We start from the raw sequence: 18086 nt of genomic DNA on the forward strand, positions 1-18086 counted from the left end.
TTTTGTCAATGTGAGTATAAAGATATATGTTTCAAAATGAAGGGGCTCCCCACCTCTACACTCTGCGGATTTAAGAGGCCTTTCCTTCTGGAAGTGTATAAATTAGCCTGGGATAGAAACTGCACTCTGAATTTACTAATTAAGAAATGAGAAACCAAAACTATAAAGGTGGCATAGAAATACAAGAAACTATTCTTAAGTAATCTTTTAAAACTTTGAACAGAGTTACAGATTTTACCATTTGTTATAAACTGGTACATATAATTTAACCAGAACCAAAAGAAAATTAGTATTGTGTGAATTCTGAAGCACTTTCAACATGTTGTAGGAATAATGTGGACCATCTTGAGTTTTACACATTCATAAGTAAATGGTCTGTATCTCGTGCCTTTGTTGGTTTTCTGTGAGCTGTAGTTTCTGGGAAGTGAGCAGCTCTCATTCCTGTAACTCTTGTAATCTAGTCATTCATGTGCCTCCTTCATGAGGATTCAGTATGGCTGTGGTGCTGTGATCCCTCTGATAGGAACTCTCAGTTCAGTTCAGTTCAGTCGCTCAGTCGTGTCTGACTCTCCGCGACCCCATGAATCACAGCACGCCAGGCCTCCCTGTCCATCACCAACTCCCGGTGTTCACTCAAACTCATGTCCACAGAGGCGGTGATGCCATCCAGCCATCTCATTCTCTGTCGTCCCCGTCTCCTCCCGCCCCCAACCTTTCCCAGGATCAGAGTCTTTTCCAGTGAGTCAACTCGTCACATGAGGTAGCCAAAGCATTGCAGTTTCAGCTTTAGCATCAGTCCTTCCAATGAACACCCAGGATTGATCTCCTTTAGAATGGACTGGTTGGATCTCCTTGCAGTCCAAGGGACTCTCAAGAGTCTCCTCCAACACCACAGTTCAAAAGCATCAATTCTTTGGCAATCAGCTTTCTTCACAGTCCAACTCTCACATCCATACATGACCACGGGAAAAACCATAGCCTTGACTAGACGGACCTTGGTTGGCAAATGTCTCTGCTTTTGAATATGCTATCTAGGCTGGTCATAACTTTCCTTCCAAGGAGTAAGCGTCTTTTAATTTCATGGCTGCAATCAGCATCTGCAGTGATTTTGGAGCCCCCAAAAATAAAGTCTGACACTGTTTCCACTGTTTTTCCACCTATTTCCCATGAAGTGATGGGACCAGATGCCATGATCTTTGTTTTCTGAATGTTGAGCTTCAAGCCAACTTTTTCACTCTCCTCTTTCACTTTCATCAAAAGGCTTTTTAGTTCCTCTTCACTTTCTGCCATAAGGGTGGTGTCATCTGCATATCTGAGGTTATTGATATTTCTCCCAGCAATCTTGATTCCAGCCTGTGCTTCTTCCAGCCCAGCGTTCCTCATGATGTACTCTGCATATAAGTTAAATAAGCAAGGTGACAATATACAGCCTTAACGTACTCCTTTTCCTATTTGGAACCAGTCTGTTGTTCCATGTCCAGTTCTAACTGTTGCTTCCTTACCTGCATACAGGTTTCTCAAGAGGCAGGTCAGGTGGTCTGGTATTCCCATCTCTTTCAGAATTCTCCACAGTTTATTGTGATCCACACAGTCAAAGGCTTTGGCATAGTCAATGAAGCAGAAATAGATGTTTTTCTGGAACTCTCTTGCTTTCTCCATGATCCAGCGGATGTTGGCAATTTGATCTGGGGTGCCTCTGCCTTTTCTAAAACCTGCTTGAACATCTGGGAGTTCACGGGTCACATATTGCTGAAGCCTGTCTTGGAGAATTTTGAGCATGACTTTACTAGCATGTGAGATGAGTACAATTGTGCGGTAGTTTGAGCATTCTTTGGCATTGCGTTTCTTTGGGATTGGAATGAAGACTGACCTTTTCCAGTCCTGTGGCCACTACTGAGTTTTCCAAATTTGCTGGCATATTGAGTGCAGCACTTTCACAGCATCATCTTTCAAGACTTGAAGTAGCTCAGTTGGAATTCCATCACCTCCACTAGCTTTGTTTGTAGTGATGCTTTCTAAGGCCCACTTGACTTCACATTCCAAGATGTCTGGCTCTAGGTCAGTGATCATGTTGTCGTGACTATCTTGCTCGTGAAGATCTTTTTTGTACAGTTCTTCTGTGTATTCTTGCCACCTCTTCTTAATATCTTCTGCTTCTGTTAGGTCCCTACCATTTCTGTCCTTTATCGAGCCCATCTTTGCATGAAATGTTCCCTTGGAATCTCTAATTTTCTTGAAGAGATCTCTTGTTATTCCTATTCTGTTGTTTTCCTCTGTTTCTTTGCATTGATCGCTGAGGAAGGCTTTCTTATCTCTCCTTGCTATTCTTTGGAACTCTGCATTCAGATGCTTATATCTTTCCTTTTCTCCTTTGCTTTTCGCTTCTCTTCTTTTCACAGCTATTTGTAAGGCCTCCTCAGACAGCCATTTTGCTTTTTTGCATTTTTTTTCCATGGGGATGGTCTTGGTCCCTGTCTCCTGTACAATGTCACGAACCTCTGTCCAGATTTCATCAGGCACTCTATCTTTGCTTATTTGCCTATAATAAGTATGTCACTCTGCTTACAAGCTGGAGTGGAGGTGTATCTCCTGAGGAAGTTCACCCTCAGTGTATCTGCAACACGAGGTAAAGGGATAACTGATAGTGTTCAAGCTAAACTCTCTTTACATATCATTTTTTTTTTTGTAGTTAATTTATTTTTTATTGGAGGCAAATTATTTTACAATATTATATTGGTTGGTTTTGCCATACATTGATATGAATTTGCTCCGGGTTTACATAAGTTCCCCCTCCTGAACCCCCTTCCCACCTCCCTCCTCCCTTTATCCTCCCTCTGGGTCATCCCCGCATGCCAGCCCCGAGCATCCTATAACATGCATTGACCCTGAACTAGTGATTCGTTTCACATATGACAACATACGTGTTTCAATGCCATTCTCCCAAATCATCCCACCCTCACCCTCTCCCATAGAGTCCCAAAAACTGTTCTATACATCTGTGTCTCTTTTGCTGTCTCGTATACAGGGTTATCATTTGCATCTTTCTAAATTCCATATATATGTGTTAGTATACTGTATTGGTGTTTTTCTTTCTGGCTTACTTCACTCTGTATAACAGGCTCCAGTTTCATCCACCTCATTAGAACTGATTCAAATGTATTCTTTTTAATGGCTGAATAATACTCCATTGTATATATGTACCAAAGCTTTCTTATCCATTCGTCTGCAGATGGACATCTAGGTTGCTTCCATGTCCTGGCTATTATAAACAGTGCAGCAATGAACATTGGAGTACACGTGTCTCTTTCAATTCTGGTTTCCTCGGTGTGTATGCCCAGGAGTGCGATTGCTGGATCATATGGCAGTTCTATTTCCAATTTTTTGAGGAATCTCCACACTGTTCTCCATAGTGGCTGTACTAGTTTGCATTCCCACCAACAGTGTAAGAGGGTTCCTTTCTCTCCACATCCTCTCCAGCATTTATTGCATGTAGACTTTTGGATAGCAGCCATTCTGACTGGTGTGAAATGGTATCTCATTGTGGTTTTGATTTGCATCTCTCTGATTATGAGGGATGTTGAGCATTTTTTCATGTGTTTGTTAGCCATCTTTATGTCTTCTTTGGAGAAATGTCTGTTTAGTTCTTTGGCCCATTTTTTGATTGGGTCATTTATTTTTCTGGAATTGAGCTGCAGGAGCTGCTTGTATATGTTGGAGATTAATCCTTTATCAGTTGCTTCATTTGCTATTATTTTCTGCCATTCTGAAGACTGTCTTTTCACCTTGCTTATAGTTTCCTTTGCTGTGCAGAAGCTTTTGATTTTAATTAGGTCCCATTTGTTTATTTTTGCTTTTATTTACAATATTCTGGGAGGTGGGTCATGGAGGATCCTGCTGTGATTTATGTCGGAGAGTGTTTTGCCTACGTTCTCCTCTAGGAGTTTTATAGTTTCTGGTCTTACATTTAGCTCTCTAATCCATTTTGAGTTTATTTTGGTGTATGGTGTTAGGAAGTGTTCTAGTTTCATTCTTTTACAAGTGGCTGACCAGTTTTCCCAGCACCACTTGTTAAAGAGACTGTCTTTTCTCCATTTTATATTCTTGCCTCCTTTGTCAAAGATGAGGTGTCCATAGATGTGTGGATTTATCTCTGGGCTTTCTATTTTGTTCCATTGATCTATATTTCTGTCTTTATGCCAGTACCATACTGTCTTGATGACTGTGGCTTTGTAGTAGAGCCTGAAGTCCGGCAGGTTAATTCCCCCAGTTCCATTTTTCTTCCTCAAGATTGCTTTGGCTATTCGAGGTTTTTTGTATTTCCATACAAATTGTGAGATTATTTGTTCTAGTTCTGTGAAAAATATCTTTGGTAGCTTGATAGGGATTGCATTGAATGTATAAATTATTTTGGGTAGTATACTCATTTTTACAATATTTATTCTTCCAATCCATGAACATGGTATATTTCTCCATCTATTAGTGTCCTCTTTGATTGCTTTCAGTAGTGTTTTATAGTTTTCTATGTACAAGTCTTTTGTTTCCTTAGGTAGATATATTCCTAAGTATTTAATTCTTTTCGTTGCAACAGTGAATGGAATAGTTTCCTTAATTTCTCTTTCTATTTTCTCATTATTAGTGTATAGGAATGTAAGGGATTTCTGTGTGTTGATTTTATATCCTGCAACGTTACTGTAATCATTGATTAGCTCTAGTAGTTTTCTGGTAGAGTCTCTAGGGTTTTCTGTGTAGGGGATCATGTCATCAGTGAACAGTGAAAGTTTTACTTCTTCTTTTCCAATTTGTATTCCTTTTATGTCTTTTTCTGCTCTGATTGCTGTAGCCAAAACTTCCAGAACTATGTTGAATAGTAGTGGTGAGAGTGGGCACCCTTGTCTTGTTCCTGACTTTAGGGGAAATGCTTTCAGTTTTTCACTGTTGAGGATAATGTTTGCTGTGGGTTTGTCATATATAGCTTTTATTATGTTGAGGTATGTTCCTTCTATTCCCACTTTCTGGAGGGTTTTTATCATAAATGGATGTTGAATTTTGTCAAAGGCTTTCTCTGCATCTATTGAGATAATCATATGATTTTTATTTTTCAGTTTGTTAATGTGGTGTATTACGTTGACTGATTTGCGGATATTGAAGAATCCTTGCATTCCTGGGATAAAGCCCACTTGGTCATGATGTAAGATCTTCTTAATATGTTGTTGGATTCTGATTGCTAGAATTTTGTTAAGGATTTTTGCATCTATGTTCATCAGTGATATTGGCCTGTAGTTTTCTTTTTTTGTGGGGTCTTTATCAGGTTTTGGGATTAGGGTGATGGTGGCCTCATAGAATGAGTTTGGAAGTTTCCCTTCCTCAGCAATTTTCTGGAAGAGTTTGAGTAGAATAGGTGTTAGCTCTTCTCTAAATTTTTGGTAGAATTCAGCTGTGAAGCTGTCTGGACCTGGGCTTTTGTTTGCTGGGAGATTTTTGATTACAGTTTCAATTTCCGTGCTTGTGATGGGTCTGTTCAGATTTTCTATTTCTTCCTGGTTCAGTTTTGGAAAGTTGTATTTTTCTAGGAATTTGTCCATTTCTTCCAGGTTATTCATTTTATTGCCATATAATTCCTGATAGTATTCTCTAATAATCCTTTGTATTTCTGTGTTGTCAGTTGTGATCTCTCCATTTTCATTTCTAATTTTATTGATTTGGTTCTTCTCCCTTTGTTTCTTGATAAGTCTGGCTAGTGGTTTGTCAATTTTATTTACCTTCTCAAAGAACCAGCTTTTGGCTTTGTTGATTTTTGCTATAGTCTCTTTTGTTTCTTTTGCATTTATCTCTGCCCTAATTTTTACAATTTCTTTCCTTCTACTGAGCCTGGGGTTCTTCATTTCTTCCTTTTCTAGTTGCTTTAGATGTAGAGTTAGGTTATTTAGTTGACTTTTTTCTTGTTTCTTGAGGTGTGCCTGTATTGCTATGAACTTCCCCCTTAGCACTGCTTTTATAGTGTCCCAGAGGTTTTGGGTTGTTGTGTTTTCATTTTCATTCATTTCTATGCATATTTTGATTTCTCTTTTGATTTCTTCTATGATTTGTTCGTTGTTCAGCAGCGTGTTGTTCAGCCTCCATATGTTGGCATGTTTAATAGTTTTTCTCCCATAATTGAGATCTAATTTTACTGCATTGTGGTCAGAAAAGATGCATGGAATGATTTCAACTTTTTTGAATTTACCAAGGCTAGATTTATGGCCCAGGATGTGATCTATCCTGGAAAAGGTTCCATGTGCGCTTGAGAAAAAGGTGAAATTCATTGTTTTGGGGTGAAATGTCCTATAGATATCAATTAGGTCTAACTGGTCTATTGTATCATTTAAAGATTGTGTTTCCTTGTTAATTTTCTGTTTAGTTGATCTATCCATAGATGTAAGTGGGGTATTAAAATCTCCCACTATTATTGCATTATTGTTAATTTCCCCTTTCATACTTGTTAGTAATTGTCTTACATATTGCGGTGCTCCTATGTTGGGTGCATAAATATTTATAATTGTTATATCTTCATCTTGGATTGATCCTTTGATCATTATGTAGTTTCCTTCTTTGTCTCTTTTCACAGCCTTTGTTTTAAAGTCCATTTTATCTGATATGAGTATTGCTACTCCTGCTTTCTTTTGGTCTCTATTTGCATGGAATATCTTTTTCCAGCCCTTCACTTTCAGTCTGTGTGTGTCCCTCGTTTTGAGGTGGGTCTCTTGCAGACAACATATATGGGGGTCTTGTTTTTGTATCCATTCAGCCAGCCTTTGTCTTTTGGTTGGGGCATTCAACCCATTTACGTTTACGGTAATTATTGATAAGTACGATCCCGTAGCCATTTTCTTTATTGCTTTGGGTTCGAGTTTATACACCCTTTCTGTGTTTCCTGTCTAGAAAAGATCCTTTAGCATTTGTTGGAGAGCTGGTTTGGTAATGCTGAATTCTCTCAGCTTTTGCTTGTCTGTAAAGCTTTTGATTTCTCCTTCATATTTGAATGAGATCCTTGCTGGGTACAGTAGTCTGGGCTGTAGGTTATTTTCTTTCATCACTTTAAGTATGTCTTGCCATTCCCTCCTGGCCTGAAGAGTTTCTGTTGAAAGATCAGCTGTTATCCTTATGGGAATCCCCTTGTGTGTTATTTGCTGTTTTTCCCTTGCTGCTTTTAATATTTGTTCTTTGTGTTTGATCTTTGTTAATTTGATTAATATGTGTCTAGGAGTATTTCGCCTTGGGTTTATCCTGTTGGGGACTCTCTGGGTTTCTTGGACTTGGGTGATTATTTCTTTCCCTATTTTAGGGAAGTTTTCAACTATTATCTCCTCAAGTATTCTTTCATGGTCTTTCTTTTTGTCTTCTTCTTCTGGGATTCCTATGATTCGAATGTTGGAGCGTTTAACATTGTCCCAGAGGTCTCTAATATTGTTCTCATTTCTTTTAATTTGTTTTTCTTTTTTCCTCTCTGTTTCATTTATTTCTACAATTCTATCTTCTAGCTCGCTTATCCTGTCTTCTGCCTCTGTTATTCTACTGTTTGTTCCCTCCAGAGTGTTTCTGATCTCATCTATTGTATTATTCATTGTATATTGACTCTTTTTTATTTCCTCTAAGTCCTTATTAAACCTTTCTTCCATCTTCTCAATCCTTTTCTCCAGGTTATTTATCTGTAACTCCATTTTGCTTTCAAGATTTTGAATCATTTTCACCACCAAAATTCGAAATTCTTTTTCATGTAGATTCCCTATATCTTCCTCTTTTGTTTGTGTTGGTGGGCATTTATCTTGTTCCTTTACTTGCTGGGTATTTCTCTGCTTCTTCATCTTGCTTATAATGCTTTGCTTGGGGTGGCCTTTCCCTCTTCTGGCCGTTTGTGGAGTTCTCTTTATTATGTAGTTTCCTTGCTGTGTGTGGGGTTGGACAGGTGACTTGTCAAGGTTCCCTGGTTATGGAAGCCTGTGTCGGTGTTCTGGTGGGTGTAGCTGGATTTGTTCTCTCTGGAGTGCAATGAAGTGTCCAGTAATGAGTTATGAGATGTCAGTGGGTTTGGAGTGACTTTGGGCAGCCTGTATATTGAAGCTCAGGGCTAGTTTCCTGTGTTACTGGAGAATTTGCGTGGTATGTCTTGCTCTGGAACTTGTTGACCCTTGGGTTTAGCGTAGGTATGGAGACGTTTGATGAGCTCCTATCGATTAATGTTCCCTGGAGTCAGGACTTCTCTGGTGTTCTCAGGATTCGGGCTTAAGCCTCTTGCCTCTGGTTTTTGGTCTTATTCTTGGAGTAGTCTCTAGACGTCTCTATCTGTCATTTCCAAGGTGGTTCCCTCTGTTTTAGCTTCTGTCTGCTGGTCTCTTCAGTGTCTAATTTCCGCCCTGATACTAGGGGGTGGGTGGACACTTTTTAAGGCTCAGTTGTTCAGTCCTGTTCTGGGAAGGGAGGAACGCTGCAGTCGATTATCTCTGGCGTCTGTGGGGAGTGCTCGCAGCATCTCGGCCACACTGGGTTTGCCCCCGCTCACAGCACGTATGCTGTCCCAGTCTACACTGCACAGGCTCTAGGTTGCTCTGCCAGGAACTGTCCGAGGCCGGCACCGGGTTGTATGCACTTCCCAGGTCTGAGCGGCTCAAGTTCAGGTTCTCAGGTACTCCACAAAGGCACAGACTTGGTTGGGCCTGCGTTTTGTGCCTTCCCCAGTCCGAGCAGCTCAGGGGACCAGGTGTTTGGCGAGCGCGATCTCTGCGACTTATCGCCTCCCCAGTCCCCGCCACTCTGTTTTCTGGGTGTACAACCAGCGCACCTTCTCAGGGGGATATCGACCGGCCCGAGCCCAAGAAGTCCTGAATAGCAACAAGCCTGCCTGCAGTTTGTATCGGATGCCTTTCTGGGGCCGCGGTTGCCCGCTCCGGCTCTCGCTGCGCTCCCTGCCTGTCTCGGCGGGGGGTGGGGGATGGGCCGACCGCAGCCGGCTCGCTCAGCTCAGTCCTTTATTCTGTGAGCTGGGCTGGCCGAGTCATAGGTTAGAGCTTTCCGCCTTTTCGTGGGGAAGCTATCCCACAGTCTGCTTTGCTCTCCCCAGTTCTCTCAAATTGTTCTCGCGGCATTCAAGCCCAGTCCTCTCTCTAAGCAGTTCAGCCGGCTCCTCCCTGCCCAGCCCCCGCTTGCTAATGGCGTATGCAGGCGTCTGCGCTGCTTCTCCGCTGGGAGTTACCGTTTGGCGGGTAATCTCCTTTCGAAGACAATGGGCTGCTTTTCTGGGTGCCTGACGTCCTCTGCCAGCATTCAGAAGTTGTTTTGTGGACTTTACTCGCGTTCAAAAGTTCTTTTGATGAATTTGTGGAGGAGAGAGTGGTCTCGCCGTCCTATTCCTCCGCCATCTTGTTCCTCCTCTACATATCATTTTTAAAGGAAAAATTTATTCCTGGCTTAAGGTTCCTTTTACCATTTTTGAAATGTCAGAGAGTTCACATGCTCAAAGTCCACAGACTTTAATATAGTTGGGTAGGAGTTTCGGGGGAAGGAGTCTATCAGCGCAATACAGAAAGAGAAAGCAGGATCTAATACGAATCGAAAACCCCAAGAGTCTGTGCATTCATCCACCGTTTGTCTCATTCTGTGTTGTCCATTGTTCTGAATTTTTAGGATCCACATGTACTTCACCAGGAATCGTTACCTTCTCACTCATCTCCACTACTTTTTAAGAATATTGGAGCCAACAGTCATGTCACAATTGTATTACTATAGTGACAATCTTAAACTATATATCTAATTATCTTAAACTATGTATACCTTAAACTAGTCTATCTAATTCTTGCGTGAGAAGTGGTGTGGACATCTATCAATTAAACTGCTACTCTGTTTTGTCTTGGTTCTTACTTCAAATGAGGGAAAAAGAAACTGCAGCCATTACCCGACAAGGACAAACTCTAGTTAGGTACAAACATTTTCTTTTTCAAAGTATTCCCAACCGTTCAGTATGCCCAGCTGAATTCCGCTCCCTATTTTGTGCCCTTTAAATGTGCCTTATGATGATAAACAAACAAAGGGAAGCTAACGCAGACAAATTTGGAGAACATGTGAATCTCTTTAAAGCTATAGCTTTGTAGTCACTCCTTGTTATGCTGGCTTTGATCATAGCAGGACTTCAATGTCCTTTCGAAGATGAGCCTTTTTTCAGTTCTTGTGTTTGGGATGTATTTGGCCACTCACATTATACAGAATGAGCTTAAAATCATGTGACATGAATTGCACTGGTTCTCCGACAATCACACAGTTCAGATCTAGTTTGCCCAGTAGAATTGTGGAATACTCTCATGGAGGCAATTGAGATGCCAATTTGACCATAACTCTTGAGAGGATGGGACACCATTGTTCTGGATGTGGTCAATAACTTAAGACCAAAGTCATTATAGGATGCTGTGTACCCAACAGGCATAATACATGGGTTTGGAGGCAGTGGCACACAGTATCACTCACGGGGACTTCTTTGGGGAAATTTGTGCTCCTTGACCTTGAAAATCTAGGCCCATGGTTCTAGAGAGGGAGTGTTTCATCGAGGGGGCACACTAAGGGTACCTTAAACCTAAAGCTTACAGATGCTGCCTGTTTTCTCTGGGCATCTTTTGCCAATAAAGCAGCAGGCACAGGAGTAGTTTATCATGACAATTGACTTTGATCATCATGAGGAGGTACTGTTGCTACCATGTGATGGGAGCTGGGAGGAATATTTTCGTAAAAATACTAGCCTAGAAGTCCTAAGAGCATATATGTGTCTTTGCAGACCTTGTTTTATTGGGAGCAGAATAAAAGCACTGTTGTTGTTGTTGTTTTGAAGTCACTAAGTCGTGTCCAGTACTTTTGCCTGGAGAATCCCATGGACAGAGGAGTGTGGCAGGCTATAGTCCATAGGGTCTCAAAGAGTTGGATTTTCTGTTTGCATTTCTAATAAGTTCTGACAATTCATCTGTAACACTAAAGAATTTCCTTAATAAGTACATTCTTTGAGGACAATGCAATACCAAGTCAACAGGCAAGAGACCCTCGTGAGCATGCCACGCACAAGTCTAAGGAGAAGGGGAAAGGGATGTAGAAATGTCCAGAGAAGCTCACTCTTCCTGTACTAAGTACTGTGTGAAAAAATGGTTGTGATGCTGTCTTCCTCCAGAATTGTTCAACAAGTACATGTGTAGATCTTTGATTCCATCAGTAATTTAACAAATATTTATTAATCATGAAGTCTGGAAGAGGTCCTTCACCTGGAGCTTTGTCTTAAGATGTGCCTAACTTTATTCCAACAGACAACCACTTGGGACTGAACATCAGAGCAGTGCAGGTTCCTTTCACTCTGCTTTAATAGTCCTTTCCCTCACTCCTGACCCCTTCCTTTCTCTAAGCCATGATCACGTCATGGCACAAATGCGTGTGCCTGTTTCTTGTTTGCATTACTTTGTCATGTGTGTTGGGGGGATTTGATGGGGAAACAGAACTCCTCACTGATCTCTCAACCCCTTTACCAGACCATCCAGACTTCCGGTATTCAGGATATTCCTCTGATGACACCAGAGGGTCTTTGGGGACTGAACCAGCTGAAGGACTTATTCCAGAGACTTTGGTCAGAGAAGTGGCAATTGCATTAACTCTGAACCCTTAAGAAAGCAGAGTCATCCTATAGACTCTGCCATTTGTCAGCAAATGGGTGTCATGTTCAGTGAGAAATGGATCCTCCTCATATCAAAACCACAGTTTTATTTCAACAGATATTCCTTGAACTGGTAACAGTTATGGTGACAATATGAATTTTGCCAATTACTGGCTCTTTTTTTGCTATTTTAAACAATATCATTGTCTGTGAGCCAAAGGTGGTGGCTTCATTACTGGGTCAGTTTCCTGGGAGAGAAACTGGAGGAACTCAGAGCACATGCGTTGTGCAGTCTCTCCCAGAGAAAGTGGCAGGTTCAGATGGGGGCGTGTGTACTTTCTGCCTGAATTCTTTCAGTACCAATTCCTAAAATTGTGCCCTTTATTTTGAGAACCCTAAGCAGCAATTAATGTAGTAAGAAGTGGCAATTTGGGACCCTGATGGAAGCTTTTGTATTTATTCATGTGTATTGTTTGAACACCTGAAGCTTCAGTGCTGGTCTTTGTGGTGGGAGCTAAGTGTACAATGAAGATCATCTAGTAGACAGGATCATGAGGTGGTAGAGGAGATAAAATGTAAACAGGTCATTTCAATATCAAAATTATATAAAAGTCCTATGCTCTGAGTGAAACATGGTACAATGGGGGCACAGAGAAGGGACACCACACCCAGTTCATTCTAAGCACAAGGTCTAGCACTAGACAGCTGAGAAGAATTCTTAAATGTTGTGCTGAAATAGAAGAAAACCTCTTCTTTGAACACACTGTCTTCATAAGGTGTAGCAGGAATTTGGAGGTGATAATATTCCAGCAGACTTTATACCTAAAAACAACTTAGGGACCAGAAGTTCAAAGCCTTAACGAGAACAACAGTATGATACTCATCTGGTGCTTTCTGTTTCCTGCTCCACTAAGTAGATTCCTCCTGTGGAGTTGACTTTTTATTTCTCACAGTAGTCAACACTTGCATCTTGTCATAAGAACTATTCCATTCCATGTATTATTATTTCTTATTTAATGTTAATAATTCTATTTATGTTTGAATAGGTGATAAATCATACAAAGTATAAAACCCACAGAAGACTATGTCATGTATTTTTTGTCTCAAATATGCAGGTCCATTCCTATTTTGCTCATGGATACCAGTTTCTTTTGTATTTCCAGAGATAGAAGATAATATATTCATATATTGATTATGTTTTAAACCAGTAATGCAACTTACACACTTTCTGCATCTTTATTTTTCTTTTACTTATGATACATCTTGGAGATTTTCTCACATTACCACAAACAGAGTTTCACTTTTCACTTTAGTGATATAGAGCATTCCTGTGTAATTGTGTCTCAGGATTTACCTCACTAGTACGTGATGGGGGACTTTAAAGATGTTTCCAGTCTTTTGGAATTACAACAATCCTTCAATAAATGTACCACCATACATTCCATATTCAGCTTGGGTACATAAATGTTTAAGATCAATCCCTAAGTGAGAACTTGCTGGATCAACAGTATTTGCATTTAAATTTTGGTATACATCTGTATCAATCTGCACTCCTCCTAGCAAATATCAGGCTGCCAATTTCCGGTAACCCTTGCCAGGCCAGTGTCCTGTCAAAGCTATACGTCTTGGCCCACTGAGAGGTGACACAGTTATCTCCTAATTATACTTTGCATATCTTTTATAATCAGTAAAGTTAAACATTTTAATGATCTTCTTATATGTTTACTCATTTTGAAAATGTGGTTGTTGCCCTCTCCTTGCTGGTTTATGAGGGCTTGTTAGATCGAGCCTAAAGAAACTCTCTCCGTGTCAGTATCATGAGACTGTCCCTTCTCTTTACGCTTTGCTTAAAACTTCACTATGAATCCATCATTATCTTTTAGCTCATTTTCCATTTCTTTAAATTGACCAAGTCAATCAAAATTATTTAGATATTTGGATATCAGGCCCTGATTCTTTGGTAATAACTTCTTATTTTTAAACTTTTCTTGATTGAAATTACTGTGACATATACTTCAAGGATTAGCCACCCTTACATGAAGTTTTTTTCATGTACTTAACAGGAATTGTCAGCTCATTTAACAACTCACCTGAGATCCATCATATCTATACACATTATAAAAATATAAATCGGATCACTAACGAAAGGCTAAATGTTAGAATTCTTAGAATTTCAAACATCCTGTCATTTTTAATTCTTTTGATTTCCTTTTGTAGTCGAAGTATCTCAGTATGTAATTCATTGGCCTTCCTTTCAAATCCTTCAGTAAGCAGTTCTTTTTGCATCTGTAAAAAGAAGACAGTGCCCTGTTGAAAATATCCAACTCTCAGAATTCTATATCTAACAACTACAGGAGCTCAGCACCTGTGTCTATTTCTATATGGCCTTAGATGCTTTTTTTGTTTGTTTGTTTCTAAAAAATCCTTCTTATCCCCTCGGGAATGGACTGGCATTTTCCAGCCGCACCATCGCTTCCCACTCCCGGCGCCCAGCCCGGCCACCTCCATTTCGATGAAGGGCGCGCCGAACGCCCCGACCCACCCAGCCGCCGAACTCGTTCAGAACCCCTTCGGCTCCTCCCCGCCCCCGCCGGAGCCTCACAACCTAACCCGCAGGCTCGGCACTGAGAGCTCTGCCATTGGTGGAGGCCCTTAGATGCTTTTTGATGAGTTTGTCCAATATTTCTAAACGTTTGGATGTGGGTAGGTAGAAAGAGTATTCAGAGTTTATAGCTTCCCAGGATTGACCTATACCAGTGACCCCAACCTTTTTAGGCACCAGGAACCAATTTCATGGAAGACAATTTTTCCACAGACCAGAGTAGGCGGGGATGGTTTCAGGATGATTCAAGCATACTGTATTTATGTGCACACTATTCCTATTATTAATACATCATGCTACTACTGCTAAGTCACGTCAGTCGTGTTAGACTCTATGCGACCCCATAGACGGAAGCCCACCAGGCTCCTCCGCCCCTGGGTTTCTCCAGGGAAGAACACTGGAGTGGGTTGCCATTTCCTTCTCCAATGCATGAAAGTGAAAGTGAAATCGCTCAGTCGAGTCTGACTCTTAGCGACCCCATGAACTGCAGCCTACCAGGCCTTCCATCCATGAGAGTTTCCAGGCAAGACTACTGGAGTGGGTCGCCAGTGCCTTCTCCGAATACATCATGATATATAATAAAATAATTATACAACTCACTATAAAGCAGAATCAGAGGGAGCCCCGAGTTTGTTTTCCTGCAACTAGATGTTTGCATCTGAGGGGATGGGAGACAGTGATGTCTGAAATGTGTTGCTTATGTCCAGTCTACTAGGCAATGTCATTTCAGTTTCTGTTGCTTCAAAAAACCCTGCTTCATGAAGATAGGATGCTGAAATGGAAGCAGGCTTTTCAGTGCTTTTGTGGCAACCTCAGGTATTTCACTTTGACTTTAATCCGGAAAGTATTTGACATTTGAACCTGTCTCAAACATACTTTTAAGGCCACTGTCATTTGGGATTTCATGCAAATTCATCCTCTTCTAGCACAGATAAAGTTGACTCATTTGGTTTATTCAGGTCTCGGATCCTTTCCTTTCCAGTTTAAGGGTCTTTTGTGTTTGGGATTGAGTGCAGCACTTTCACAGCATCATCTTTCAAGATTTGAAATAGCTCAACTGGAATTCCATCACCACCACTAGCTTTGTTCGTAGTGATGCTTTCTAAGGCCCACTTGACTTCACATTCCAAGATGTCTGGCTCTAGGTCAGTGATCACGTTATCGTGACTATCTTGATCGTGAAGATCTTTTTTGTACAGTTCTTCTGTATATTCTTGCCACCTCTTCTTAATATCTTCTGCTTCTGTTAGGTCCATACCATTTCTGTCCTTTATCGAGTCCATCTTTGCATGAAATGTTCCCTTGGAATCTCTAATTTTCTTGAAGAGATCTCTTGTTTTTCCTATTCTGTTGTTTTCCTCTATTTCTTTGCATTGATCACTGAGGAAGGCTTTCTTATCTCTCCTTGCTATTCTTTGGAACTCTGCATTCAGATGCTTATATCTTTCCTTTTCTCCTTTGCTTTTTGGTTCTCTTCTTTTCACAGCTATTTGTAAGGCCTCCTCAGACAGCCATTTTGCTTTTTTTGCATTTCTTTTCCATGGGGATGGTCTTGGTCCCTGTCTCCTTTACAATGTCACGAACCTCCATCCAGAGTTCATCAGGCACTCTATCTATCAGATCTAGTCCCTTAAATCTATTCCTCACTTCCACTGTATAATCATAAGGGATTTGATTGAGGTCATACCTGAATGGTCTAGTGGTTTTCCCTACTTTCTTCAATTTAAGTCTGAATTTGGCAATAAGGAGTTCATGATCTGAGCCACAGTCAGCTCATGGTCTTGTTTTTGCTAACTGTATACAGCTTCTCCATCTTTGGCTGCAAAGAATATAATCAATCTGATTTCAGTGTTGACCATCTGGTGATGTCCACGTGTAGAGTCTTCTGTTGTGTTGTTGGAAGAGGGTGTTTGCTATGACCAGTGGGTTCTCTTGACAAAACTCTATTAGCCTTTGCCCTGCTTCATTGGAAAAGGTCAGTCTTCATTCAAATCCCAAAGAAAGGCAATGCCAAAGAATGCTCAAACTACCACACAATTGCACTCATCTCACACGCTAGTAAACTCATGCTCAAAATTCTCCAAGCCAGGCTTCAGCAATATGTGAACCGTGAACTCCCAGATGTTCAAGCAGGTTTTAGAAAAGGCAGAGGCACCAGAGATCAAATTGCCAACATCTGCTGGATCATGGAGAAAGCAAGAGAGTTCCAGAAAAACATCTATTTCTGCTTCATTGACTATGCCAAAGCCTTTGACTGTGTGGATCACAATAAACTGTGGAAAATTCTGAAAAAGATGGGAATACCAGACCACCTGACCTGCCTCTTGAGAAACCTGTACGCTGGTCAGGAAGCAACAGTCAGAACTGTACATGGAACAACAGACTGGTTCCAAATAGGAAAAGGAGTACGTCAAGGCTGTATATTGTCACCTTACTTATTTAACTTCTATGCAGAGTACATCATGAGGAACGCTGGGCTGGAAGAAGCACAAGCTGGAATCAAGATTGCTGGGAGAAATATCAATAACCTCAGATATGCAGATGACACTACCCTTATGGCAGAAAGTGAAGAGGAACTCAAAAGCCTCTTGATGAAAGTGAAAGAGGAGAGTGAAAAGGTTGGCTTGAAGCTCAACATTCAGAAAACAAAGATCATGGCATCTGGTCCCATCACTTCATGGGAAATAGATGGAAAAACAGTGGAAACAGTGTCAGACTTTATTTTTTGGGGCTCCAAAATCACTGCAGATGCTGATTGCAGCCATGAAATTAAAAGATGCTTACTCCTTGGAAGGAAATTTATGACCAACCCTGATGGTATATTGAAAAGCAGAGACATTACTTTGCCAACCAAGGTCCGTCTAGTCAGGGCTATGGTCTTTCCCGTGGTCATGTATGGATGTGAGAGTTGGACTGTGAAGAAAGCTGATCGCCGAAGAATTGATGCTTTTGAACTCTGGTGTTGGAGAAGACTCTTGAGAGTCCCTTGTACCGCAAGGAGATCCAACCAGTCCATTCTAGAGGAGATCAATCCTGGGTGTACATTGGAAGGACTGATGCTGAAACGGAAACTCCAATACTTTGGCCACCTCATGTGATGAGTTGACTCACTGGAGAAGACTCTGATGCTGGGAAAGGTTGGGGGTGGTAGGAGAAGGGGACGACAGAGAATGAGATGGCTGGATGGCATCACCGCCTCTGTGGACATGAGTTTGAGTGAACTCCGGGAGTTGGTGATGGACAGGGAGGCCTGGCGTGCTGTGATTCATGGGGTTTCGGAGAGTCGGACACGACTGAGTGACTGAACTGAACTGAACTGTGTGCTCTGCATCTGTTTCCTCACAGAGCTGGGCAAACAGACATGAGTTAAGGGCAGATACTTTAATGTGGTTGACAATTTTAATCACATTGTGCAAAATGTTGTTAGGTTCAGGTGACATTTTTCATCTAGCCAGCGTTTCTCTAAGGATAACTCAGTGCATAGACTCACATTCAGAAGCAAGCTCTTTGACCTGAATAGTGAAATGAGAAAGCCATTCAGTCACGGCAGCCACTCTGTCCGTGCACAGATCAACACAAATGCCCAATTCAGGTGTCCTGATATGTAATCATTCAAAGACTTGAATAGTTCTGTGGTTGTGGTGTTGGTTGGCAACAAAACTGCACATAACATATCCTCATGCACATCCTCTGAAAAATAGATTCCTGTGGGCTTCCCTGGTGGCTCAGAGGTTAAAGTGTCTGCCTCCAATGCAGGAGACCCGGGTTCGATCCCTGGGTTGGGAAGATCCCCTGGAGAAGGAAATAGTAACCCACTCTGGTATTCTTGCC

The 18086-nt window shown here is 41.3% G+C and overlaps 1 protein-coding gene across 2 annotated transcripts in view; it reads right to left on the reverse strand.

The window, feature by feature from the left end:
• Positions 1-12875: 12875 nt before the first annotated feature.
• Positions 12876-18086, reverse strand: part of LOC129540748 (guanylate-binding protein 7-like) — a 41356-nt gene continuing 36145 nt past the window's right edge. For both annotated transcript variants that reach the window (XM_055402119.2, XM_088835459.1), the window contains one exon: positions 12876-13939. In XM_055402119.2, the coding sequence (XP_055258094.2) occupies positions 13769-13939 (171 nt within the window). In that variant the 3' untranslated portion in view covers positions 12876-13768. The remainder of the gene's footprint in view (positions 13940-18086) is intronic.

This window comes from Moschus berezovskii, chromosome 4, assembly GCF_049115385.1.
Source record: "Moschus berezovskii isolate FMDL1 chromosome 4, NW_MosBer_1.0, whole genome shotgun sequence".
Lineage (NCBI taxonomy): Eukaryota > Metazoa > Chordata > Mammalia > Artiodactyla > Moschidae > Moschus > Moschus berezovskii.